At 42.8% G+C, this 25,679-nt stretch overlaps 2 protein-coding genes across 4 annotated transcripts in view; both read left to right on the plus strand.

The window, feature by feature from the left end:
• Spice1 (spindle and centriole associated protein 1) overlaps nt 1-10,108 on the plus strand; it is a 48,718-nt gene extending 38,610 nt beyond the window's left edge. For all 3 annotated transcript variants that reach the window (XM_036203682.1, XM_036203684.1, XM_036203683.1), the window contains exons 15-18: nt 1,876-2,059; nt 5,649-5,751; nt 8,216-8,303; nt 9,399-10,108. In XM_036203682.1, coding sequence (XP_036059575.1) covers nt 1,876-2,059; nt 5,649-5,751; nt 8,216-8,303; nt 9,399-9,452 — 429 coding nt within the window. In that variant the 3' untranslated portion in view covers nt 9,453-10,108. The remainder of the gene's footprint in view (nt 1-1,875; nt 2,060-5,648; nt 5,752-8,215; nt 8,304-9,398) is intronic.
• Nucleotides 10,109-14,478: 4,370 nt separating this feature from the next.
• Nucleotides 14,479-25,679, plus strand: part of Cfap44 (cilia and flagella associated protein 44) — a 95,043-nt gene continuing 83,842 nt past the window's right edge. The window contains exons 1-4 of the mRNA XM_036203287.1: nt 14,479-14,550; nt 22,141-22,233; nt 24,012-24,140; nt 24,570-24,720. Coding sequence (XP_036059180.1) covers nt 22,146-22,233; nt 24,012-24,140; nt 24,570-24,720 — 368 coding nt within the window. The 5' untranslated portion in view covers nt 14,479-14,550; nt 22,141-22,145. The remainder of the gene's footprint in view (nt 14,551-22,140; nt 22,234-24,011; nt 24,141-24,569; nt 24,721-25,679) is intronic.

Below are 25,679 nucleotides of genomic sequence, written 5' to 3' on the forward strand. Positions count from 1 at the left end.
CTATTAAAAATGAATGACTCTTTTCTAGGACACAGAATGGGTTTTCCTATAGAAATTATACTTAAGGAATCAGTTGAACTTTCATGTGTGTATGAACCATCTGAGAAGCTTGCTAGAATGGTGCATGAGTAGGTCTGGGGTCTAGTATGTCACTTAGTGATGCCAGGACTGCTGGTCTGGTCACATTCTGAGGAGCATTGTTCTTATTTGACATTTTTCCTGTATAACTGTAGTGCCAAGCATGGGGTTCAACGCCTGTAATCCCCAAGAGACTGAGGCGGGGTTGCCATGGGTTCAAAGACAGCCAGGGCTACTTTAGTGAGTTCTGGCCTATAGGATGAGATCTGTCTTAAGAACAACAAGAAGACAATCCAGCCAACACTGTCTAACTGCTCTTGGCAAGCTTCCATCCCCTCTTACTCTTCCCCTAGCTGCAATAACCACTAATCGACTCTCAGCTTCTATGAGATCAGCTTTTGTAAATTCTCTACATGAGTAAGATCGTGCAGATTTGTCTCCCTGTCAGTGGAGAAATTTTATAAGTAAAATAAACTCTGTAGACTAATCTGATAACTTAAACCTTTATTCATTGTTTGTGGAGAGAAAAGTGAATCTAAGTCCCAGGCGGGAGTGTCCATGACACATCCTGGTCCTGGGGATATTTTATTTGGCCCTTTTTGGGAAAGGTGACTGCTCTGGATCTGATGGTGGGTGGTAACTGCTCTTGCATTCTGAAGGAGTGGGCAGCCTTGGGGACTAGGGGGCTCTGAGGTAGCTGCCTTCCCAAGGGCTTTGAAAGCCTGATTGAAGGCTTTGGTGTAGAAAGTGGGGGTGGGAGGAGCTGCCTCTGTTATCACTGGCTCAAGAGGGCAAGCCAGAAAGGAGTGAGTGTTCCAGGCAGGCGGCAGCATGCACATTGGTTAGATGTTGGTAGAGTTTTGAAGATCATTTGAAACAGACCAGTGTTGCTTTTAAAAAGGTAACAGTTAAATGCTGAGCCTATGCCCTTTCTAAATAGTACGTATACTACCCTGGAAAGGGAAGTCTAATACTGCCGCCCTTACTGGCCCTTTCTTTTTAATTGGAAATACAAAATAGACTTTGATCCTCACTGGTTTACTTAATTTCTTCAAAACAAACAAACAAACAGACAAAACCCCCACAACCTAATAGATAGTAGTTTTAAATTAATCATTTCTATCAGGGATTGGTTTTTTCCCCACAAAAGGATATATTTAGCTAAATGAAATTATTATGAATGATGAAAGTACATTTCTCTTGGGGCTTTCAAACTAAACTTACATTATATCCCGGGAGTAACCTTTTGTTTTGTACTGTTTGACGTGACTCTCTGTATCTTAGGCTCCTTCTACTCACGGATCTTCTTACATCAGATCTCTGAGGCTAGAAGCAGCCTGGAGGGGCTGTCACGTGGGCAGGACTGGGAGGATTTTGAGAGTCTTTGACAGATAACTTTGCCAAATTCATGAAGCATGTTTGAAGATTGAAATGATAAAAACGTCCTTTTCAAATTCAGAGATAGTCCTGTGCAGTCTGCCCCGGCTCAGACCTGTCATCAGTAGGAGTGTGGCATTCGGCTCACTGGCAGACTCTTCCCTCGTGTTATCTTTTCTTTCTAGTTCAGCTGAGGCAAGTAGGAAGGATGCAGGGAAGCATTGTCCCGTTAGACTGTGCTCAGAGCCAGTGGCAGTGGAAGAGTGTGTGTGCCTTTATTTTGGTTTATAAACTATTTCCCCCATCATTCGTATGTGTTTATAGCAAGGCTGTGAATACCAAATTGCTGGTACTTAGAATAAAAATCAGAACTGGGTTCTATTTTTTAATAATGAATTTATGTCTTGTTTTCCCCTGAAGAATTTTCCAGTAGTTCAATCTCTAGTGCCAAGTAGCATGGAGGAACGGATTGCAGAGTTGAACCGGCAGAGCATGGAGGCCCGCGGCAAACTGCTCCAGCTCATAGAGCAGCAGAAGCTCGTTGGTTTGAACCTTTCCTCCTCGCCCGTGTCTCCAGTTCAGTCGCCTCTCAGAGCCTGGGCCGGTGGGTCACAGACTCCCGACTTCCATTGTTCCCTCTCAGAGCCTGGGCCGGTGGGTCACAGACTCCCGACTTCCATTGTTCCCCCTCAGAGCCTGGGCCGGTGGGTCACAGACTCCCGACTTCCATTGTTCCTTCTCAGAGCCTGGGCCGGTGGGTCACAGACTCCCGACTTCCATTGTTCCTTCTCAGAGCCTGGGCCGGTGGGTCACAGACTCCCGACTTCCATTGTTCCCTCTCAGAGCCTGGGCCGGTGGGTCACAGACTCCCGACTTCCATTGTTCCCTCTCAGAGCCTGGGCCGGTGGGTCACAGACTCCCGACTTCCACATAGAAACAGTTTTTCCCTCTCAGTTTTGAGAGTTTCTATCGAGTCATACTATGTTCCAGTACCCCCACCTTTGTACCGGAAGAAACAGCTTGGGTCAGAGAGGCAGAAATAGCGGTAGACAGCTGTCACTTGTACTATAGCCAGTCCTGGGCATCCAGGGCGATGCCATCCAAGTGCAGTGTTCATTACAGTATATGTCTCACTTAGGCTATATGCTGCAAAAAGTATAAATGTGAAAATTAGACTACACATTTTATTAGCATCAGATTACAAATTATTGTTCTCTTAAAACCTGAAAAACATTTCTCCTCAGTTTATTTTTTCCATTATTTTGTTCCGTTTAGGAGTATGAAAAACTAGGGGGGCCTCCTAAATAACTTCAGTGTGACTGAAAAATGTGTTCTATAGCAGTTCTGTTCAAAGAGTGCTGGTTAAACTAAGTAGCTCTAAGTTGGCTTTAGCCAGAAGGGAATTCACGCCCTCAAGGATGGCACTACATCTGAGGTATTGATTGAGCCCCGTCTAAGGCCCGGATTGTGAGGAACCCAAGGGCTCTGTCAGTGGTATCCCTGGGATGCTCGAGCCTTGGTGCTTACAGGGATCCGTGTGTCCTGTGTGGCTGGGTGAGGTCGGGTACCTGAAAGGCACCAGGAAGAGTTTTCACTTCTGTTGGAAATGATTTAGTTTTTGAAATTACAAACAAGAAAGCAGACTCGTCATTTCTGTTATCCCATCTAATACTCAACACACCTAAAATAGAACTCTTGGTTTATAGGAACCCCTGTGGGGGATATTAAAAACAGGAGTCAGTGATATGTCATAGATAAAAACCTTTGGATTTGTAGGATAACTGAGTAGTTAAAATTAGTTGACTTTGTTCTTTGACAGTTTCTTTTCTTTTTTTTTTTTTTGTTGCTGTTTTTTGTTTTTTCGAAACAGGGTTTCTCTGTGTAGCTTTGTGCCTTTCCTGGAACTCGCTTTGTAGTCCAGGCTGGCCTGGAACTCACAGAGATCCGCCTGGCTCTGCCTCCCGAGTGCTGGGATTAAAGGCGTGCGCCACCACCACCCGGCTTTTGACAATTTCATACACATATATAATACATATTTGGTTTGCCTCATCCTCCACTCATTTCTCTGTGGCATCCGTCAGCCTCTGTCCCTTTCCCTGTTTTTGTGACCCACTGATTTTAAGGATGGTCTGAATGGCCGTGGATATGAAACTGTCCCACAGGGCCTGAGATAGTGTAACTAAAGATAGTGACCCTCCAACCCTCACCCTCAGAATCCAGCATTAGCCAATCATTCAACAGAGGGGAGTGTGGCTCCACAAGCCGCTTCCCACTCCATGCCAGACTACTGACAAGTCCATCCTTATGCAGGCCCAGTACAGGCAGCCCCAGCTGCTGTGAGTTCATGATGTCAGAAGACAACCCTGCTCCCTTTCTTCCTGTTATTATATTCATTCTGCCCCCTTTCCATGATATTCCTGAGTGTAGATGTAATTCTAAACGGTCTTATTAAATAAGAAACACAGAGCCAAATGCAGAGTTAAAAGCCCAGAGATGGAGCAGTAGCCAAGAGCTAAGACCACCTTATCTTACCACTCGCTGCCGTCCTTCCCCTGAGAGAAAGAGACCTTCCTGTGTCCTCTCTATTTATTGCCTTTCTGTTCTGCCTTCTCATTGGCTCTAAACCCAACCACATCACTTCCTCATCACTGCCTGTCTATACAGACCTCCAGGTCTCTATGGTTGGTACTGAGATTAAAGGTTTGGGTCACCGCTTGGCTGTGTTCTTGAACACACAGAGATTCTGCCTGCCATGTGATTGGATTAAGGGCATGTGCCACCACCACCGGACTGGAGCTCTGATGCCCAGGCAACTTTATTTATTAACATACAAATAAAATCACATTTCAGTACAAATAAAATATCACCATATTTCCCCCTTCTATTCTAATAAAAAGAAAAATGGAAAAAAGTTATAACTAATATAAGGGAAACTATATACAATAAGTACAATAACTATATACAGTAAGTACAAGCAATAAATACCTAAACAATGTCTAGTCCATTTGCATTTGACAAACTCAGAGAAAATATTTCATTATCTATCCTATTTTGGTAAGTCCAAGAGGTACCCGATTCGCTTTCTATCCTGACTTCATTACGAGCAGAGAACTATCTTATAGTGTCTTTCAGATGTACACACCTGAGCCTTAGAGGAGGGTGGGACTGTCCTGTTGAGAACTGAGTACTGCCGTTTCTTATTCTCAGCACTGGGAGCAGCTAGGCGTCTGCATTCACCACCGCTCACTGCCGAGCCAAGCTGCTCTGAGTAAGGCCAGAGTAGCATCTCTCTGTGGGTGTAAATATAGGCATTTACAGGCAGCTTGACTTAACAACTTAGCCAGACAACAGTAGAGTCTCTTCTACTCATTGCCTGTGCCCTTCCCAGCCATGGGGCTTTGATCGGATTGATAGTACCAGGCATGGATTCGCATATGGCCAGAGCAAAGTCTACTTATGTGAGACCTCAGGGTTTCATAAGTAGGCAAACAGTCAACAAACATTTAGTAGTGAAATACTTTATATTTGTCCTATTCATAGTGGATCCTGTAAATCCTCCTTAAAAATCAGTTATTTCATGGCTACAAGGGGAAATGAAATCCTACTTAATTTAGTCAGATTGAAAAATCAAATTTTGGAGATAGCTTTTTTTTAGTTTTTAAATTTAATGTTTTTTTAATTTTAATTTAATTTAATTTAATTTTAATTTTTACTTTTTGAGCTGAGGATTGAACCCTGGTCCTTGCACTTGCTAGGCAAGCGCTCTACCACTGAGCTAAATCCCCAACCCTGTTTATTCATTCCTTCCCTCCACCCACCCTCCTGCTCCCCCCATTCATTGCTTCCCTCCACCCACCCTCCTGCTCCCCCCATTCATTGCTTCCCTCCACCCACCCTCCTGCTCCCCAGTATACCTTTGGTCTCACCGTTTTTCACTTCTTGCTCTGTTGTTACTTGTCAGAAGATTCTGGCAGTCTATGAACTGGGGTGCTGCCAAATGACCAGAAACAGCTGAGGTTTCTTGTCTTAACAGTTCACTTTTAAAAATCATCTCTCAGGTGTTTCTGTGAACCATCGTGATATAAAAACACCTAAATTTGTAATGTATCCTTTCCAATAATATTGAAACTGAGCAACGTTGTTGCTTTTATTAGTGAAAAGTAATGAAACCAACACTTCTTTTTGTATTTTAGAAGAAGGAAAGCGAACCATAGAGGTGTCTGTTCCAGGAATGGAGGCTCCAGAGACTTCGAAATGCAACACGGTGTCTCCTGTCAGTGGGATCAGTTCAAGAAGGTAGGGCTATGGGGCTGCTGCTCCCCACGGCATCAGCAGGGTCGGGGTGCCGCCCTCTCCGTGCCCAGCATCTGTCTAACAAGTACAGGGCTGCTCCTCATGGCATCAGCAGGGTCGGGGTGCCGCCCTCTCCGTGCCCAGCATCTGTCTAACAAGTACAGGGCTGCTCCTCATGGCATCAGCAGGGTCGGGGTGCCGCCCTCTCCGTGCCCAGCATCTGTCTAACAAGTACAGGGCTGCTCCCCACGGCATCAGCAGGGTCGGGGTGCCGCCCTCTCCGTGCCCAGCATCTGTCTAACAACTTCAGGCACACTTACTCATTCAGAGAAAGTAAGCAACTTAACCAAGTAGGAGTGGCTGATTAAAACAACAGTGGGCTCGTCTTTATGTAGTTAAGGTGCAAAATTAGGAGAGGCTGTATCCCAGGGTAGACACCCTGACTGGTAGCACTTTCACCCGTTACAGTAAGTCAATACTGTGGGAGGCCGACCCCCACCTTCTGAAGGGTTCTTAGGTGGAGGAGAGAGGAATTAAGAAATGATAGAAAGAGAGACCTGGCTGACGAGAAGAAAGACAGAAACACAGGATAGCTTCGGGAGAGCCTGGGTCAATACCCACCAGCCTCGACCTTTATTAAAAGGGCTTTTTATAACATACCAAGGGGAGAGGCAAAAGACCTCCCCCTTGCAAGATCAAAGCACACTGTACAGCCAAGTGTAGACCCTTTTAAATACCTGGTAACCACGCCTGTGGCCAAATCATCTCCTTATGCCGCCCTGCTGGGTAAAGCAAGCGCAGATTCTCTGATCCTGAGTAATTTGGGCTCCCGCAGAACACAAAACTGATTGACCTAGATAAGCCACATGAGGCAAGCGGGTCAGGAAGGAGTTCCCTGGCTTTTCTGTCTCCACCCAGCATCCTCATGTTGTACCACACTGCTGTAGTTGGAATTTTCTTTGGGCTGCCAACCAGCTCCCAAATAAAGACATGGAGACTTACTGTTAATTATGAATGCTCGGCCTTAGCTTTGGTTTGTCCCACTAGCTCTTTTAACTTAATTTAACCTGTTTCTGTTCATCTGTGTTCTACCTTGGGGCTTTTTTTAAACCTTTTTTTCATTCTGTATGTCCTACTTTCCTGCTTCCTCCAGGTCTGGCTGGCTGGCCCCTGGCATCTCCCTGGTGTCTCTTTTTTTCCTTCTCCACCCCTAGCCTAAATTCCTCCTCCTGCTAACTAACTCTCCTTGCCTGGAAGTTCTGCCTATACCTCCTTCCTTGCTATTGGCTGTTCAGCTTTTTATTAGAGCAACCAAGTGCCTTAGGCAGGCAAAGTAAAACAGCAACAACACATCTTTACATAGTTAAACAAATGCAGCATATCTTTGCATAATTAAATGTTCCACAACATTTCCCCTTGTCTAAATAAAAAGAAAGGTTTTGGTTTAACATAGTAAGACTATATACAATAAAAACAATTACCAAGTAAGAATTACATTTAAAATACCCAGCCCATTTGTATTTGGCAAATTCAGAGAAAATACTCCATTACCAGTGTGCAAAAACTATACCAATGTAACATATTTGAGATTAATAATTGCTTTTTGGTTTAAAGTAGATTCAGTAATCTGCCCTTTATCCTATCCTTTCCACATCCCCTTTTTCTTTTCAGAATGAGATCCTTGAATCCAGCTTACCTGCTTAGTTTCCTCCCTTACCTTAGTTGCAATAACAGTTTACAGTCAGTCTCCCTAATGATGACAAACATCCATAATCCACTGACTGACCCAAACCACCTACCCCACCTCTTGGGAATGTAGGTGTCCTGCTCTCTAGACTGCTTCCTGCTCTCTTGGTCAGTGGCATCTCTAGGGGACCCTGAGAAAATTGAGATAATGATCAAGTCCTAGGAGAGCTGGCTGTATTATTTTGTTTAGTCTCTGTGAGATGGGAGAGTGTAGCGCTTACCTGAAGTCTTGGCTGGATAGTCTGTGAGGCTGGACCATCTCAGCTAGCAGCTTTGAAGTTGTTCTGGATGTAGAGTTTTGAGGAGACTGCAACAGAGGCTTCTGAGAGGCTGGGTCACCTGGGCTGCTTGTCTTTATTGGTGTCTGGTCCTTTCCTTTTCTGAACACAAACTTTTAAAGGTAACATGTATCTGCATTAACCCAAGTACGGAATGTGCAGTGTGCACAAGTCAGTTAAAGATGTTAGTAATAGAAGAACCTGTTAGAGGTGGAGGTGAGGGTACACAAGAACACTGTGCTCCACTCTGTCTGTAAGGCTAAACCACTCCAAGTGGTAAACTACAAGTTTTAAGTTTTATGCCGATGAAATATTATGAGTGGTTTACCTCATTTGGACCTGTCTCCAAACCTTTTCAAGCTCTTGCCAGTATTGAGAACTGTTCCCATAACTGTTGATGGCTAGTGGTAATACCTCACTCTCTGTTTATTTCTCATGGATAGATCTTCAGGGGCTACTAGTAATTCTTGTTCTCCGCTAAATGCCACCTCAGGAAGTGGGCGATTCACACCCGTTAATCCAAGAACAAAGGTACGTTATAAAATATGATCACTGTGTAGGGTCGAGAGTGTGAGGGTAGAGGGTGACTAATTTCCATTCTTAGTTATTATTCCTGTTGTCTTTAACATGATAGAAAATTCCACAGAGAAAAGAAATACTATAATTTATCTCTCTATTTGAAAAGCAGTACATTTATTTTGTCTTCTAGGGTAATTAAGAAATAAGTTAAAATTTGATAGGATTCCAAGTGTCTTCCAAGACTAGTTATCACTGGTGTCAGGCCTGCTCCCAAGTGCCATGGTCTTGAGGGGCTTATAGGTATGAGGTATTGGTCCTGCTGTTGTTGGTGTTACTGGGGGGAGTTTGGGATAGCCAGAGACCTGTGGCTGGCTCTTTATCCCAGTGTGCCATGTCTGAGGGCCTCTGTTAGACAGGTAACATAGAGGGTAAATGAATGCCTTGTACATTTTCATATGTTCTTGTTTGCTCCAGAACTGTCTGGAGCTAAACATTTATAGTTCATTTAGATTTTTTCACAAAAGGCATTTTTATGTGTGTTGATAATATAGAAAAATATAGTTTTTCTGTGTTTACCATAGAAAATTGTAAGAATACCTTTAGAATTGTAAAAGTTGTTTTTTTCCAGAGATAAGCCAGTAACAGATATGGGGAAATCATTAGATCACAGAGTGGAGACACACAGCCCAAACGAAATAACTGCCTTAGTTAGCTACCCAGGCTGCCTAGAATTAAAAATTTGTCCTTTCTGATTCTTAAATTCTGAGAAGCCTAAAGTTATCTTTTGATATAGTTACAGTTCATGGAACTTAGTGTCATTTAACTTACTAAGCTCCAGTGACCTTCTTTTCATCATTTTACAAATTGTACCTATGGTTTGAATAAATGTTGAATTTTTCCTTTTGAAAGGTAAGGCTCTTTTTAGGACACCTGCTGAGCAGGCAGCCAGCTGCTTGGTGGTATCTCTGTGGGGCAGAAGCTTTGCCAGGAGAGGTGACACTCCAGTGCCACCTAAGGCACATGGTGACTTCGTTGAATGTGCTTGGGGAAATGTCTATGACTCCAGTGGGCTCGAGTCTAATTCCTCTCCGTGTCTCTGTCCAACAGACCGAAAAGCAACATGAAGAAGGCTGGTTCGCTCTCTCTGCCCACATGTCCTAGAGAAGATGAAGTGGAGCGGGCCCTCAGTGACTTATCCTTCCTTCCTCTCCTCCTCGTGGATCCTCCTTTCAAGTTGAGACATTTTCTTTAGATAAAACCTGCATTAATGGAAACAAGGAAAAGAACAATTATTTTTAATATTTTACCTTTTCAAATAGGTTTTTCACAAAGCATCTAACCTATGAATTTCCTGTGAATAAAACTTTGACTGTAAGAAAATTTAAGTTTTATATTTGATTGACCTTGTTAAACTTTTTAGTAATACATTGTTACCCTTGTCATTGCTGTTGAAGGTTTTGTTTTTGTTATCGTTTAGTAAATCTTATATGTGGATCATCTTCCCAGAAGAACTAAATTGCTTTATGTATAACTTATAATAAATTTTTTTCTGGCTTTCAGAAAAATGTGATAATTTTTTTTCTACTATCCATCATTCCAAATTGAATGTACAGCTTTAAAAAAACAAAAGGCTGAGGCTGTGGGGTATACCTATAATCCCAACATTCAGAAACTTGGGGCAGGAGCCTCTCTACTATACAGTGTGTTCCATGTCAGCCTGAGCTATGTAGAGAACTCTGTTTCAACAAAAGAACAGGAGGTGGAATATGAATGTTTGTTTCTTTTTCTTAAGTAACAGTGGCTATGTGTTTAATAAAATTTTTAATGTAGTTTTCAAGTGTGAAAATTTAAAAAATGATAGTGTACATCTAATAAATAATGATACCGACCATAATGTTCAAATATCTAAATGCAGTACATTGATTTAATGATAATGTTAGGGAAAGAAATATAAAAACTGTTAGCAATTTTCCTTGCCCTAAATCACCCAAAATGGATTTTCTCTCGTGAACTGACTGGTTCTCAGTGTTGGCTTCTATTTCCGGTTTATTTCAGTGATGTCTGCCATGCTGTGATGGGAATTTCCATCTTCAGTGAGTTGGGAGGGGAGAGTATCACATTGAGGCTACCCTGAGCGCCCAGACTTCCCCTTCCTCCCTCTGCAGTTGAGAACCATGTTCTAGGAATCTCCCTGTGCAGCTCTCTCCTGGGCTTCTGAGTTGCAGCCAAAAGTAAAATTATTTTCTTCTAGCACTGATGAATCTGTGTGAGGTCTATATTTGTTCTGTTTTTTTGCAGATTTTTTTCTACTTGTTGTTTTTTTTGTTTGTTTGTTTTGTTTTTTGGTTTTTTGGTTTTTCCAGACAGGGTTTCTCTCTGTAGCTTTGGAGCCTGTCCTGGACTAGCTCTGTAGACCAGGCTGGCCTTGAACTCACAGAGATCTGCCTGCCTCTGCCTCCCGAGTGCTGGGATTACAGGAGTGCACCACCACTGCCTGGCTTTTTCTACTTGTTTTATACCATTTGCAACTTACTTAAATCCTGTCTTTGCCTGAGATAAAACCATTTTGGTGCCACCTCTCCCTGAAAATGTAACTCACCTGCTTGCTTTGCAAAGGTGTATTTTTTTTTTTTTCATGTGGGTATGGCATCTGTGTGGGAATGTTCCTGTCTATGTGAGCTTGCTTGCATGTGTAGGTGCAAGTACACACGTTCCTGTTCCTGTGAAAGCCCAGAGGTTTAAGTCAGATGTCTTTCTGGATTGCTCTTCACCATAGATACTGTTGCTGAGCTTGGAGCTCACCAGTTAGATTAGTACAGCCAGTCAGCTTGGTGAGCCAACATATTACCTGGCAACTATGTGAGGGCTGGGGATCTGAACTCTGTTCCTCATGCTTCAGCCACTTAGCAGTCTTCCTAACCCCATGAATGCATTCTTTACATATATTCTTAGCAATAAATTTATCGACTTATACAATGTGTTTTGATCTTGTCCATCATCACTATCTTCCTCCAGCTCTCCGAAGTACCTATCATCCTGTCTTTCTCCCTGCTTCATGTTTATTTTGTGTTGTTACTAACCTGAGCCAGTTAATGCTGCCCAGATGCACATGAGTGGGGGTCATGGGCATGGGCAACTTACCAGTAGCCAAGTTCCCCAAAGGAGAGTTAGTCTTTTTCCTCAGGAGCAGCAGCTGTCCATAGCTCCTCCACCAAGAGTGGGGCCCCAGGGCCTCTTCCTGGTCTGCTGGGATTTTGTCTAGCTTGATCTTGTACAGGTAACCACAGCTGCTGGGAGCTGATGTGTGCATCGGCCATGTAATGTCTAGAAGTGGACAGTTCACTGCTTTCCTCCCTACTCGGTATTCTTTCTGCTCTCCTCTTCTGGGATGTAACCTGAGCCTTGGATGGAGGTGTGGTTGATACAGGTGGTTCTTCTGCAGCTGAGCACTCACACGTACACACTAGTCTTCAGCAATGTGGTCTCACCATCTAGTTATGGTGTGCAAACAATGGCACAGAAATAGCCTGTTGCCTCCCTGACCTGTCTTGTAGAGGTTATCCTGTGCTAGCACGGAGGTTTGCATTTAGTAGCCTGTGCATTGTTCACCCGTGAGTACTTTCTTAATACATATTTTTCTTTATGTTTTTCTAGCTTTAGCCTCCCCCATCTCTAAACCTTAAAAGCCATTATTCTCAATTTGAATACTTATGATTTTTATTCCTCTTAATGTTTTGCGTGTGTGCGTTCGTGTGTGTGTGTGTGTGTGTGTGTGTGTGTGTGTGTGTGTGTGTGTATGGAGGAAACAGTCATTAACAAGTTAAACCATGAAAAAATATTCTGTCAATATTTTCAACCTCTTTGTTTTCATCTAATCCTTTGAGCTGGAATTATACATAGGACCCGCCTTAGAACAGAGTTCATCTCTGGAGTTACCCACTCCCTGTTTGTACTTTCCTATATGCTTTGAGGACAATCTCTTCTAGGTATCTAGGTCCTCCCTGGAAGCTTGCTATACCCCGGAATGCTCCTGACTAGCTCCCGTATTCATCAGAACAAAAATTCTGGAGATAAACTGTCCAAATATGGTAGAGTGCCTTATGTGTACTGTCAAGAACCCGGCCTTCTGGACCCTCCACAGTTTGGGCTGACTTGGCTCATTGGCTCCTGGTTGCAGTCCTGCTCAGGCATCTCCAAAGGTCTCATTGGAAACAGAGGGTAGTGTAGCAGCAGTGTCTGTCTCCTTTTCATTAGTGAAGGAAAACCCTTCCTAGAATCTCTTAACTACAAGGAAGTTGGGGTGGGGATGGTTCAGTAAAACTGGAATCCCAGAAACAAAGGAGAGAATAGATGGATGCCTCGATTAGCTATACGAAGACTGGTAATGACCATGAATCATGGAGGGGAAACATTCCCGCATGGAAGCAAGGAAGGCTTCCTGCACAGCCAAGAGTGGTGGGGCATGAACTTGAAGGCATGCTGCGGAGGGATATGCATCCTCCGAGGTCAGACCTTGTCATCTGCTACACGTAGGATTGCTGCTGGCTGCATGGCTTCATGTTCTGTGAACTTTACACATAATCGGAGACCCCTGTTCTGGGCCACTGGAGCCATTGATTACTGAGTAAGGGTAGGGGCCATATGTCTGACCTCAGAGCATTGTCTGTCTGCCAAAGGGGAGGATAATAGAGAATAATACTTGCTCTTAAGTAGAGACCAAGCATTTAATACTTTATCAAAAGATGTCAAAAGAGTATATGTTAGACTACAAATTAAAATATTGCCCTGTTAGAATCCTGGCGCCCCTTTCTCATGGGTTAATAGCCCCTCTTCAATCTTAGGGTTAAGGTTAGCATTATCTATTTGAAAACTGTGGTTGGCTTTTAAAATTACATGGGTCACTTCCAACCTTTAAGTGCTATAATTAACATACAGTTTATGTACAGTGGGATGTGTAGCTGTCAATCGATCTTAGGATGTGTATGAAGACACAGGACAGTTATACCAATGCAGCTGACCCTTTGTGTCCCCCTCTGTTAGTTGTCCCCGCTGTATACCAGTAGAAAACACTACAGGCGTGGCTCTTATCACCAAAGGTTATTTTAGAACCTCATATAAATGGAGTCATTCAGAACATACCTTTGTTTTGGCTTTTCACATTCAGCATGATTTTGAGATTGATCCATGCTGTGTGTGTCAATAGATAAACCTTTGTATTGCTTATTAGTGTTTGATTGCATGACCATGTCATAGTTTCTGCACTTGGTGCCCTGATACCAAATGTCTGGCTTTGTTTCCAGCTTCAAGCTGTTACAAATAAGCCAACCATGAAGGAGGAGCAAATGTTTTATTTGTTTTGGATACAAAACTAGAAATGGAATTGCTGCTTTATACGATAGTGTGTTTGATTTTAAGAAGTTTTCTGACATCCCATTTTTACACTTTCACTAGCAACATGTGCATTCCCTTGTTACTCCTAATCTTACCCAATATTTGACCAGTCTTTTTACCTTTTCTGTGGCTGAGTTATGACATATTAATTTGTGTTTTCATCCATGATAGTGATGCCTCATTTACTCTGTTCATTGGTATTTGTAGACATTCTTTCATAAAGAAACTTCAAAAGTTTTTGTTCAATTTTTGTTGGGCTATTTGCCTTTTTATTAAAGGTGGGAGCTCTTTATTTATTTTGTACACAACTCATTGGTCTGATACATGCATTGCAGATTTTGAAAGAAAATCCCCGAGGGTTGAACCACACAACACAAAACCTTATTTACTCTTTAAAAGCCGACAGATCTATGTAGCTTTAGAAAATGCTCCTCACCCCTTGGTTTATCTGTCTTCGATGTTGATGTAGCTGGCAAGTTGCCTTCCCTCACTACAACCACCCCCACTTTAAAAGTTTTGTTTTTAGTTGGCAAGTAACTGGCTCAGGACCCTTTGGTCGCTTTAGAAAGTTGGGCAAGTACCTTTGAAAGTGCTCAGTCATTTGGGTCATAAACTGCTGGAATGCTAGGCTTGTTTCCTAGGGAGAGGTAGGTCGCTATAGTCTTCCCCGGGGAAGACCGGACTCTACCCCAATACCCTTGCTCAGTTCAGGAATAGCCTGGGGGCATGCCGCGCATGCGCTTAATAGCTTGTTGGTCCCCTCCCCCACAGCACTAGCCAGACTGAGAGGCGTTGCTGTGGCAACCGCAGTAAACGGAGTCCGTGGGCAGGTGTGACTAGAAACCAGCTGCGGTGGTGAACACCTCTGGTAAGTGAGCTCCAGCGGCTGGGGTGTCCGCACGAGTCCCCCTTAAATCTGGTAGCGACCAGGCAGAGAGCGGTGAACCCTGCTTGAACTTTTGGTGGAACTAGTGTGGTCCAGTTTTCCTGGAGCACTTTCCTGGTTCTCCTACCGCAGTTCAACGCAAACATTTAAAGCAACCAGTGCATGTTAGACGAGGGCACAGCCCCTGCCTGAAAGGAGCTGGCAATGAGGGGCAAGAGGCAGCCAGGCAGCGGGAGAGGAGTTAGTGCACCACGGAGGGGAGAAGAGAGGCTGCTGGGAATGTGCCTCGGGTCCACAAAGCCACCCCGACCCACTCTTAGCTGTGAGTCTTGTCAAGGAGACCCATCTGCACTAGCTTCCTTATCACTAACAAAATGGCGTGCTTACCTCCTGGGGTTCTTGTTAGGGGTGCAGGCCTGGGCAGGCCAAGTGCTTAGTATCTAGGGAGTGCACCTAAATGCTGATAATAGGCAGAGGCGGGAGGAAGCGAGTGAGCAGTGTATGCGCTTAGCCTACTTAGTAAGGCACTGGAGAAAAGGGGCTGAAGAGGGAGTAGGAACAGAGAGCCGGGTGTGACGGGATGGTCTAGAATCCCACAGTGAAGGGCTTTTATGCCATGCTGAGTGTTTGTACAAGAACTCCGAGTTCTTGCATGCTCTTGTGATGGAAACAGAATCCCTCAATGCTTTAAACAAGAGTGGCGCACTGAGAGCTCTTTCAGGAATCCAAAGGGCAAGACAGAGAACAGATCAGAAGGCTCAGTGGTTTAAGGCACTTGCCCTCAGGCCTGACCTGTGTCCCATCCCTGGCACCCTAGAAGGAGAGAACCAACTTCCACAAAGTTGTCTTGTGAACTCCACACACGCACCACCCCCACACGAATAAATATATAAATAAGATATAAATAAATGCAACAAAAAGTTCAATTTTAAAGGTTTTATTTACTTTTATTTTATGTGTATGAGTCTTTGAATGTATGTCTGTGTACCACATGTGCTCACAGAGTGCATGAGAAGATCTTAGCTCCCCTGGGACTGGTGTACAGATGCCTGTGAGCTGCCATGTCGGTGCTGGGAATTGAACCCTGGTCCTCTGGAATAACTGCTGATCCATCTCTCCATTCCAGCTCCCATGAGAGAAAAAAAAATTAAGGATAAAATGGATTAGAAAACAAAGAAGCTGTTTGAGGCCATCCACGGTGATGAGCAATGAGTCAGCTAGAGCAGGGATAGGGCGAGGAGAGGGCAGATTCAAAGTCTCCCGAGCTGGACAGCTGGTAACAGGTCTTGGAAATCGATTGTGTGAGATGGATGGCAGGAAAGTATTCAGTGACTAACTGCTCTTCTTTCTCACTTGCACACCCCTGATCATGGTATCTGCCTCATGTTTTAAAAACAGGTGAGATAATGTGTGTAGAAATTTTTAGAACTGTGCTTGGCATCAAATAAGAACCAAAAGAATAAGCAAGCAAGCAAACAAAAACAACCACAAACTGTTGTTATATTTCACAAGGTAAAGTCAAAACTGAGTTGGTTGTCTACATCAGTTACCAACCAGTTATGACCAGCTCCGGCACACTGCAGAGATAGTGTTTGAGACTGGGGAGTGAAGATCTGGCCCTGGACTCTGGTGAATGAATCTGGGCAATGTTACCTTGTGGAGTCCTATGTCTGGCTTCCAGCCAACCCTTTAGGAAGACAGCACCATTGAGAGCTGTTACTTTCCTTACATTTTCTTAGGGTTAACTCAAAACTGGACAGTCCAATTAATGAGTTGGTCAAAAGAATTGGCTATAGGCTGAATCAATAAGCTTGAATCTAATAAAGGGAGATTTAACAATCATTCCGCAAATAGATTTCCAAACCTAGTTAGTCTCTATGGCTGGTTTATTAAGTAGGATGTGGTAGAGAACACACAAGAACTGGTCATTCTCATTGGTATATACTGACTTAGATGAGTCAACATATGGTAATTCTGTCTGTCCCACCAAAGATAAAACCTTAGGTTGTCTTAGAGGAATGAAGTGAATGTCTCTGGCCAGTGAGGTGATGAGGTAAACTGATGACTTCCCACTTATGGCATGTGTCCAGAAAGGAAGATGTAAAAAAAATCTAGGAAGGTGAAAATTTTGAGGGGATATCTAATACATTGGAAATGTATTTATTTATTTTTTTCCAAGACAGGGTCTCTCTGTGTAACAATGCTCTGGCTACCCTGGAACTCACTCTGTAGACCAGGCTGGCCTTGAACTCAAGATCTGCCTGCCTCTGCCTCCTGAGTGCTGGGATTAAAGGCGTGTGCCACCACCAGGCTATTTATGTAATTATTGTAACTTTGAAAACAGTTCAGATTGTGTCATTGAGGACTAATTGAAAGAATTGGAGTGCTTCCTCTGAGAAACGGGGAAAGCTGGGGCAACCTGTAATTATCTGAATGTCTGTGGCCTGTGTTCTTTGTGTTCTCAAAAGAAAGAACAAAGGTCAAATGCATCCACACCAGAGAGAGAGATTTGAGCTTCATTAAAAATGTACAAAGATCTAGAGCCGAACTCTAACCGAACAGGCCACACTCTTAGCCCCCTGTCTTCACTTATTTGAGACCATATTTAATATTAATAATCTCCTCCACTATTTACATACCCCATGGCCATGTGACACTTACCATTCTTTTTTTTTTTTTTTTTTTTCCTGAGACAGGGTTTCTCTGTGTAGTTTTGGTGCCTGTCCTAGATCTCACTCTGTAGTCAGGCTGGCCTTGAACTCACAGAGATCCACCTGCCTTTGCCTACTGAGTGCTGGGATTAAAGGCATGCGCCATCACCGCCCGGCACCATTCATTTCTTATTCTTTGGGAATTCATCAATACAAAATTCATAAAATGTATTTTGATCATCTTCACCCTTCCCCCAACTCTTCCCAGATCCATCTCTACCTCCCTATTCCCCTATCTCTTTGTTCTCTTCTTATTTTATTTTTAAACCCATTGAGTCTGAGTGGTGCTGCTCCTACACTCTTAGATGTGTGGCCTTCTGCTGGAGCCACACACGCTTCTCCAAGCTTGGCTGCTGGACTCACTACATGTACTCTACTCCCCTTAGGTCTGTGACGTAGGCACCACATTTCTGAGAAGAGAATACTGAGTACAAAGATACTGAATACTGAACATTTCCCGCTTAAACCCAGTTAGACTGACTCAGAAGCCAATATTCCCAGCCTGGCCAACACTGTAGACTACTTTCTTAATATTGCTGGACTGGATGTGAATGTGTCCTCTTTACCGGATAGGATGCTGCACTAGGTAAAACTTCTTTCTGGACCAGTGAGATGGCTAAGCAGGTAAAAGCACTGGTCACCAGACGGACAATGCAAGCTAGATGACCTGGGCTCCATCCCTGTCACCCAAAAAGTGTGAGAACAGACGATGCTAAGTTGTCCTTTGATCTTATTTAGAGATGGCTCTCACTGTGTTGCAGAGGGTGGCCTTGAATTCTTGGGCTCAGGAAATATTCCTCTCCTGGGCTATTGAATTGCTGAGACAATGGTGCATGGAAGCATGCCTATCTTCTGATCATAGTTATTGAGTTTCACTTGCGTTAAAAAAGAGCCATAGTACTGCTAGTGAAACCAAGTACAATATGTGAGAAACTATGTCTTTCAAACAACCCCTCGTTCTTAGCATCAGTTCTTACACCTGGCTGCACAAAAGTTTGCCTGGCAAATGAGACTCTGCTAATTCTGTTTTTACCAGGTTACTCTGCAGTGCAGAGTTGAGAACTATAGACATTATACATCATATACACACACATACATACATATATATGGACAAATAGTAACTATAGACACTCACCATATACACCCATACATACATATAAAAAAACAAATATTAACTATAGATATTATACATCATATACACACATACATACATATATATGGACAAATAGTAACTATAGACATTCACCAGATACACACACACATACATACATATATATGGACAGATAGTAACTATAGACATACACCATATACACACATACATACATATATATGGACAAATAGTAACTATAGATGTTATACATCATATACATACATATACACACATACATATATATGGACAAATAATAACCATAGATGTTATACATCTACATATACATGATGTTATACATCATATACACACATAATACATATATATGGACAAATAGTAACTATAGATGTTATACATCATATACATACATATATATGGACAAATAATAACTATAGATGTTATACATCTACATATACATGTATATACACAAGGACAAAAAGATTAAGGACCATGCTTGTTGCCCCAGCTAGGATGTGAACCCAATTCTCTTTGGCTTCATAGAGGTTAAAGTGTAATTTCCCAATCTGTTTGTCCTAAAAAAGCAAAGCAAAACAAACAAATAAAAGCCCTAAAAACCACTTTGCTCCATGTCAGCAGTCCTGCTAATGGATTCCAGGAGTCTACCGTACCTGGTCTGTTCACAGGCATCTTCAAATCCCCATCATCCTGTATTATTACTAAGGAAAGAAGACTGATCCTACGTTTCTTTTTTCTCCCACTGTTGCTAGTTCAGATTAGTGCGTGAAGTCCCTGGGTTCTAGAATTTTCTTCTATACCTGACATTGACTGGATTTATGATGCTAATCTTTATTTCGTGGTAGTGCTGGCCATGTGAGGAATATATTATCATGACAGCACAGAAAGCCATGTGATGCTTTTGTCCTTGTATCTGGTTACTTTTTCATCGTGGGTCCAATTGGTTTACAGAGTGTCCCATTTGCAATCACTATTTTTTTCTACCTAATAATTATGAGCAAATTCATTAGGACTGTGGGCTATGTTTTTTAAAGAATTATCTAGTTTATATTCAATTATAGCAGTGTTTTTCAACCTGTGGGTCACAATCCCATTAGGTGTTGAACACTCCTTTCACATGAACATCCCTTTCACAGGAGTCATCTAAGACATCAGAAAAATCACATATATTTTCATTTCAATCCATAATAGTAGCAAAATCTCAGTTAACAAGTAGCAACGAAAATAATTTTACAGTTGGGGGTCACTGTATAAAGGGTTGAAACATTAGGAAAGTTGAGAACCACTGAGTTGTAGCATATTAAAAATATATGTAGGCAAAGAAAGACAGCAGGTAAAAAGTGACCTCATTAACCTTTTGGTTATTAGGAAGCAGAACAGAAAGCTGTGCTTCAGGTCACTGGGAGATACATGCGATGCCCAACTTCTGGAGTTCCAGAAAGCCAAGGGCCCTGGAATACAAGTGGCCCCTGGAAGCAAAGTATCATGTTTCACCACTTAGAGATGATATCATGACAGTCTAGAGAATAGGTCACTTTCCTTCCAACACCTTGAATGTTATTTATATTTATTTATTTATTTATTTATTTATTTATTTATTTATGCAAAGAAATTGTTACCGTCTCTTACCAGTTAGAAAGACTGTTAGAAAAAAACTTGAAACAAAAGAGCTGGCAAGGATATGGAGGAAGAGGGAGTGCTTCTATGCAGTGGATTGGAATGTATAGTCCTAGAGCCATCAGAGAGAACAGTATGGATAACTCTAGAGAGTGTATGAAACTCCCATATGTGACCCAGCAATCTGCCTTCCTATCGTATGCATCCCCCTCTGATGGTGGTTAATCTTGACACTTGACAGCATTTAGAATCTCCAGGAAACAAACTTCTGGACATGTCTGCAAGGCATTTTCTGTATCAGGCTTGCTGAGGTGGGAAGACCCACCCTCAGTGTGGATGGCACTATTCCATGGGATGGGACCATAGACTACATTAAAAAAAAAAAAAAAAAAAAAAAAAAAAACCCTCGGGCTGGAGAGATGGCTCAGAGGTTAAGAGCACTCGCTGCTCTTCCAGAGGTCCTGAGTTCAATTCCCAGCAACCACATGGTGGCTCACACCATCTACAATGAGATCTGGTTCCCTCTTCTGGACTGCAGGCATACATGCAGGCAGAACACTGTATACATAATAAATCTTAAACAAACAAAAAACCTCAAGCCCTCTGCCTCAATGTGATCAGCTGTTCCGAGTTTCTGCTGCCATGACTTCTTGCCATGATGGACTGTACCCTCGAGCTGTGAGCCAGAATTAGTTCATCATTCCCTAAGTTGATTTTGCTAGGTATTTTGTCCCAGCAATGCGTAAACTAATACATGGCTCCTGCTCTTATCAGTGGGCCAGCTTCAGCCCTTTGGAGGTATTCTCTGCCTAACATGTTTTTTCCCCAGCCTGTGCCAAGTCAGAATCATCATTTCTGTCTCAAACACCCCTTCCCTAAGCCTCCAACATAGTTTAACTTTCTCATTACACATTCCAGAGTACCTCAATCTTTCATTTTAATTTCTGGTAGCCCCCACTGTATTTTCACTGCTTGCTTAAAGCCTGTGTTTCTAAGCAATAGGCTCCCTGAAGTTCAAGACTTATCCATATATTTTCCCCTGCACCTAGGTAGTTTAGTGCCCTGTTTAAGACTTAAGACATATCAGGTGTGCTCAGAAACTGTATTTGAAATGCAACTGATCAGTAATCCAAGGGGAATCGATAACAGGAAGAGAGAAAGGAGTTGCAGGACAGACCAAAAGAAGGGTGGGGAGTGTTAGTTTTAGTGGGAATGGGTTTGGAGGAAAGGTGGGCTCGGGTGGTGGTGTTTCACTGTGGAAAACAAGAGTGCACCAGAATGCCAAGTGTGCCTGGAGAAAGGAAACCTGTGTCACAGTCTCCACTTGAAGGGCCCAGGAATGTAGAAATATAAAACTGTAAACCTACAAAAACAAGAGCTGACAGTCATCAGCTCTAAAGGTTAACTGCTCAATGGCTCTCTGCTTACAGCCAGCTCCTCTGTCAACTGCCAGGGGTTAACTTGTGACCTCCTTGCCCCTTACAGCCAACAACTCGCCTGGACCAAAGTTAACTTTTAATAGTTGTTTCTATATTACTTTTAGCATGCACCCCATGTCTGATGCTTACTTTTGCTTTTAGAAAGGAGCTTGAAACCCACCCTCTTCGCCACAGCCTCAGAATCCTGAATCCTAGGCTTTTGTGCCCTGCAGTGATTTTCTCTTCTCCTCCTCTCCTCTCCTCTCCTCTCCTCTCCTCTCCTCTCCTCTCCTCTCCCCTCCCCTCCCCTCCCCTCCCCTCCCCTTCCCCTCCCCTCCCCTCCCCTCCCCTCCCCTCCCCTCCCCTCCCCTCCCCTCCTCTCCCTTCCTTCCTTCCTTTCTTCCTTCCTTCCTTCCTTTCTTCCTTCCTTCCTTCTTTTTTTTTTCTGGAATAAAATCTACTTCTGGTTTAACAGACTTTGGTGGTCTGCGCTCCATTATTGCATGAGCCTGGACCCAACATACTCTCATCAAGGTGTCTGATGTCGGTCACAGAGTCCCGCTGTACGGCATCTTGGGTGCAATGCATACACAAGAGTACCAGCACACATGGGCTTTGGTGCTTGTGGTATTCACTGTGGGGAAAGATCTGTTGACCTCTGTGTTCTGGCATTAAGTCATTCTCTCTGATTTTGCGTTTGCAGAAGGCATGAAGGACCCAGATGACCACGACACTGAGGGAGAAAGATCAGGGTCAAGGAGTGAAGGCAGACACTCTTCCAGATCCAATTCAAGACGTAAGTAGGGGTGCTAATATATGCTTTTTTGTTATCAAATTTAGGTAATATCATTTTGAAAGAGTGTCATCTGATTTATAGACAGAAATGGTTTGCCTGTTTAATTCCCTTACAAACTTGACTGTTCCTTTGCAGTAGCATCTATGCTTTAACTTTATTTATTTATTTATGTATGTGTGTATGTATTTATGCATGTATTTTACCTCCAGCTCCTAGCCTGTCTCTCTGGATTTAGCTCAGTGGATAGTGGCCTGGCCTGGTATACCAGAGGCTTTGGGTTTGATCCCCACCACGGCCTAAAATGGAAGTGTAATCCCATCCAGTCCAGAGGTGGGAGCTGGAGGATCGGGACTTCAGGCTCATTCTCAGCCTTAGCAGCTGCCACCCTGACACCTTCTGGGCTACATTAGGGGCTGGCTCAGAACAGTGAAAGAAATGTTGGCTGTCTACGTTAATAGCAACCTGCCTGAACACCTGCTCTCAATTTCCTCCATGAGATCTGTGTCTTTAGTGAGCTTTGGGGTACAGCACAGTGGAAAGAGAGTGGGAGTTTGATTTTAAGCCACAAGTCCACTGCTTGAAGATGCTTGACATTGGAGAGAGAAAAAAAATTACACCTTTCAGAGCCTCTGTTTTCTAGCCCAGTTATTTATTTATTTTTATTTTATGTGTGTGACTCTTTGCCCGCATGTATGTCTGCACCAAACATGTACAGTGCCTGTATAGGCCAGAAGAGGGTAATGAATTCCTTGGAACTAGAGTTGCAGACAGTTGTTAGCTACTATGTGGGTGCTGGGAATCAAACTCTGGTCCTCCAGAAGAGCAGCCAATGTTCTCTACCGTGAAGCCATCTCTTCAGTTCTTCTGGCCCATTTAAATGAGTTATTTGTGCCTTACATGGGGTGAGAAATGGAGGATTTCATAGGCTGCAAATGAGAGAGGTAAGGAAGTAGCCTTTGGTTGGCCCAGTCACAGAAGGAGCTCAGATATGCATAGGGAGTAGCTCTCTAGAACCTCCACGAGCCGAGCTGAGTCTTTGGCCCGCTCAGGTACCTTCTTTTCATCCAAATGCATCCATCCTATGGAATTCTGTCTTGGGGCCAGGCCAGTTGACATGGCTCAGACTTTTGCTTTCTTCATCTCAGTCTTGGACCTTGTCTCCGGTCTTTTAGCTTCATCTCAGATCTACTAGGTACTTTTGAATACACTTGCTGTTTCTCCCTTGTTCTTCTGAAAGTCCCCTAGTCCAGACTTTCATGGGATCAACATTGTGGATTTTAAGCATGTCCATGTTTGGACTTGAACTGAATGTTGCCTTATACTTGAAGTCATTTCTATGCTTGATTCTCATTCTTCATTGGTTTACTCTGAAGCCAATATTTTAACTTATTCTTTTTTTTAAGAGAGAAATTATCATACTCAGAGGTTACTCTTAAATAGCATTATGGCTCCTCAACCTAGCAGATCCTCTATAAATGTTAGTTGGAGTCTTGATGTTAGCGGGATGCTAACATTCATGGCTCCTTTCTTGTTAGTATTTCTTAAGAGAAATTAACTGGAAATAAAGTGGGAATGGAGATGAACTTACAGAAAAGGCCTTTTAGTTTTTAGTACAAGTTTAAGACTGATCAAATAAAACAATTCTAGGAGGTTTTGGATATAAAAATGTATTGCATTTAAAGGATAAACAAATAGGTTTTAGTTAGTTTGGAAATAAGAACATTTAATTAAAATATTATGAAATTACTGAAACCAATTGTCTTTAATATGTACAAAAGAAGCTCCAGAGGACATCACAGATGACCTCTTTACCGATGAGGAAGAGTCATATTTCGATGATGACTTCGATTTGGAAGACATAGAAGAAGATACGATTTCATCTCAAGACTTTTATCAGAGTGGCCGATGTGAGTGTGATTAGCCTTCATCAGTAGTTGCAGCTGTGTTAAGGCAAGTTGCTGCCACACATTAAATAGCTCTTTATATATATGATGGAAAATCTGCAGGATATGGACATGTGTTACCAACAGGAAGAAAAGAAATAAACATATCATGATAGGGTAGTTTAGCTACATTCTATTTTTGAGTACCATGTTGGGCAGTCTTGTACTTGATATAGGGATAAAGAGACCAAGAGTTCTCCAAGGCTCCTTGTAGAAAGCATGATCAGAACTCAGCATCTCCCAGACATGTACAACCTGCTGGCTCTTCCTCCTAAGTCCAGGCCAGTGGTTGTTCTTACTGCTAGTACAGCCTGCACAGTCCCTCTGACTTGGTGAAATACAATTTTAGGGTTCAGCTTATACTCGTCTTAGATAAAGTGTTTCATGTTTTAGTATCCCAGGATATTACTACTGAAGTTGAGAAAGAGCCAGAAGAGGTCGTAAAGAAGATATCAGAGAACTTCTTCTACAATTACTCGGAACTTGTTTCCACACCCTATGTGACTCCAGAAGCAGATATCCCACTGGATTTTCTCACCCTTGAGTATCCACTCCATTTATTTATTTATTTTTTATAAAATCTTTATTGACAGATAATTCACATAGTATACAATTTTCCTTTTTGCACAATTTGATAGATTGTAGTCCAGCATCCTCATAGGCCCATGACACCATCACCACTTCCTGTTTTAGAGCATCGCTGTCTTCAATTTCTTTCTTTCTTTCTTTCTTTCTTTCTTTCTTTCTTTCTTTCTTTCTTTCTCTTTCTTTCTTTCTCTTCCTTCCTTCCTTTCTTTTTTTTTTTTTTGAATGCTGAATGCTGTTTATTGAAGGAGAGAAGAGGTCTTAAATACAGGCTTACAGCACAATGGGAGAACCCCAGAGGGCAGAAGTTTGCTTCTGATGTTTTACAGTCTTGCATCTAAGCTGTTAATGCCTATTAAGCAGGATACACAGACAAGGAACTTCCCTTAAGCATTCTGGAGGGTAGAACCCTGCAGGGAATTAGCATAGGGAGGATATCAAGGTCAAGATCAGCAAGCAAGGCAACAGTTACCCAAAACAGGGGCCAGAACCCTACAGGTCCATCGTCTCCCCCGCCCCCCCTTACTAAAAAATGAGCTTCTGACTTAGGTTGCGTGGGACATCAGCAGGTCACCTTACCCATCATGGAGACACCTGCCCAGGCCACACAGGTGCTCTGTCTTAGGATGGTGAATGTCCCCCAGGTATTACCAGTCTCTGAATACTCATTATCATACAGGCTCAATCCTGTGTGAACTGTAGAGTTAACTGTTGCCAAAGATCTCAAGGTGGCGCTGGGCTTGCAATCTGTGTGTTTGACACAGAAAAAACCAACAGAAGTCCTAACCCACCCATAGCCGGTAGGCTAAAGGCAACTGAGCCATTCTCTTCCTTAACGAGCCTTACTGCAAATTGGAGTCCTTATAAGATGGTATCCCAAAAGCAAATGGAACTTGAGTTTATAACTTTCAAAGCCAA

This window comes from Onychomys torridus, chromosome 12, assembly GCF_903995425.1.
Source record: "Onychomys torridus chromosome 12, mOncTor1.1, whole genome shotgun sequence".
Classification (NCBI taxonomy): Eukaryota; Metazoa; Chordata; class Mammalia; order Rodentia; family Cricetidae; genus Onychomys; species Onychomys torridus.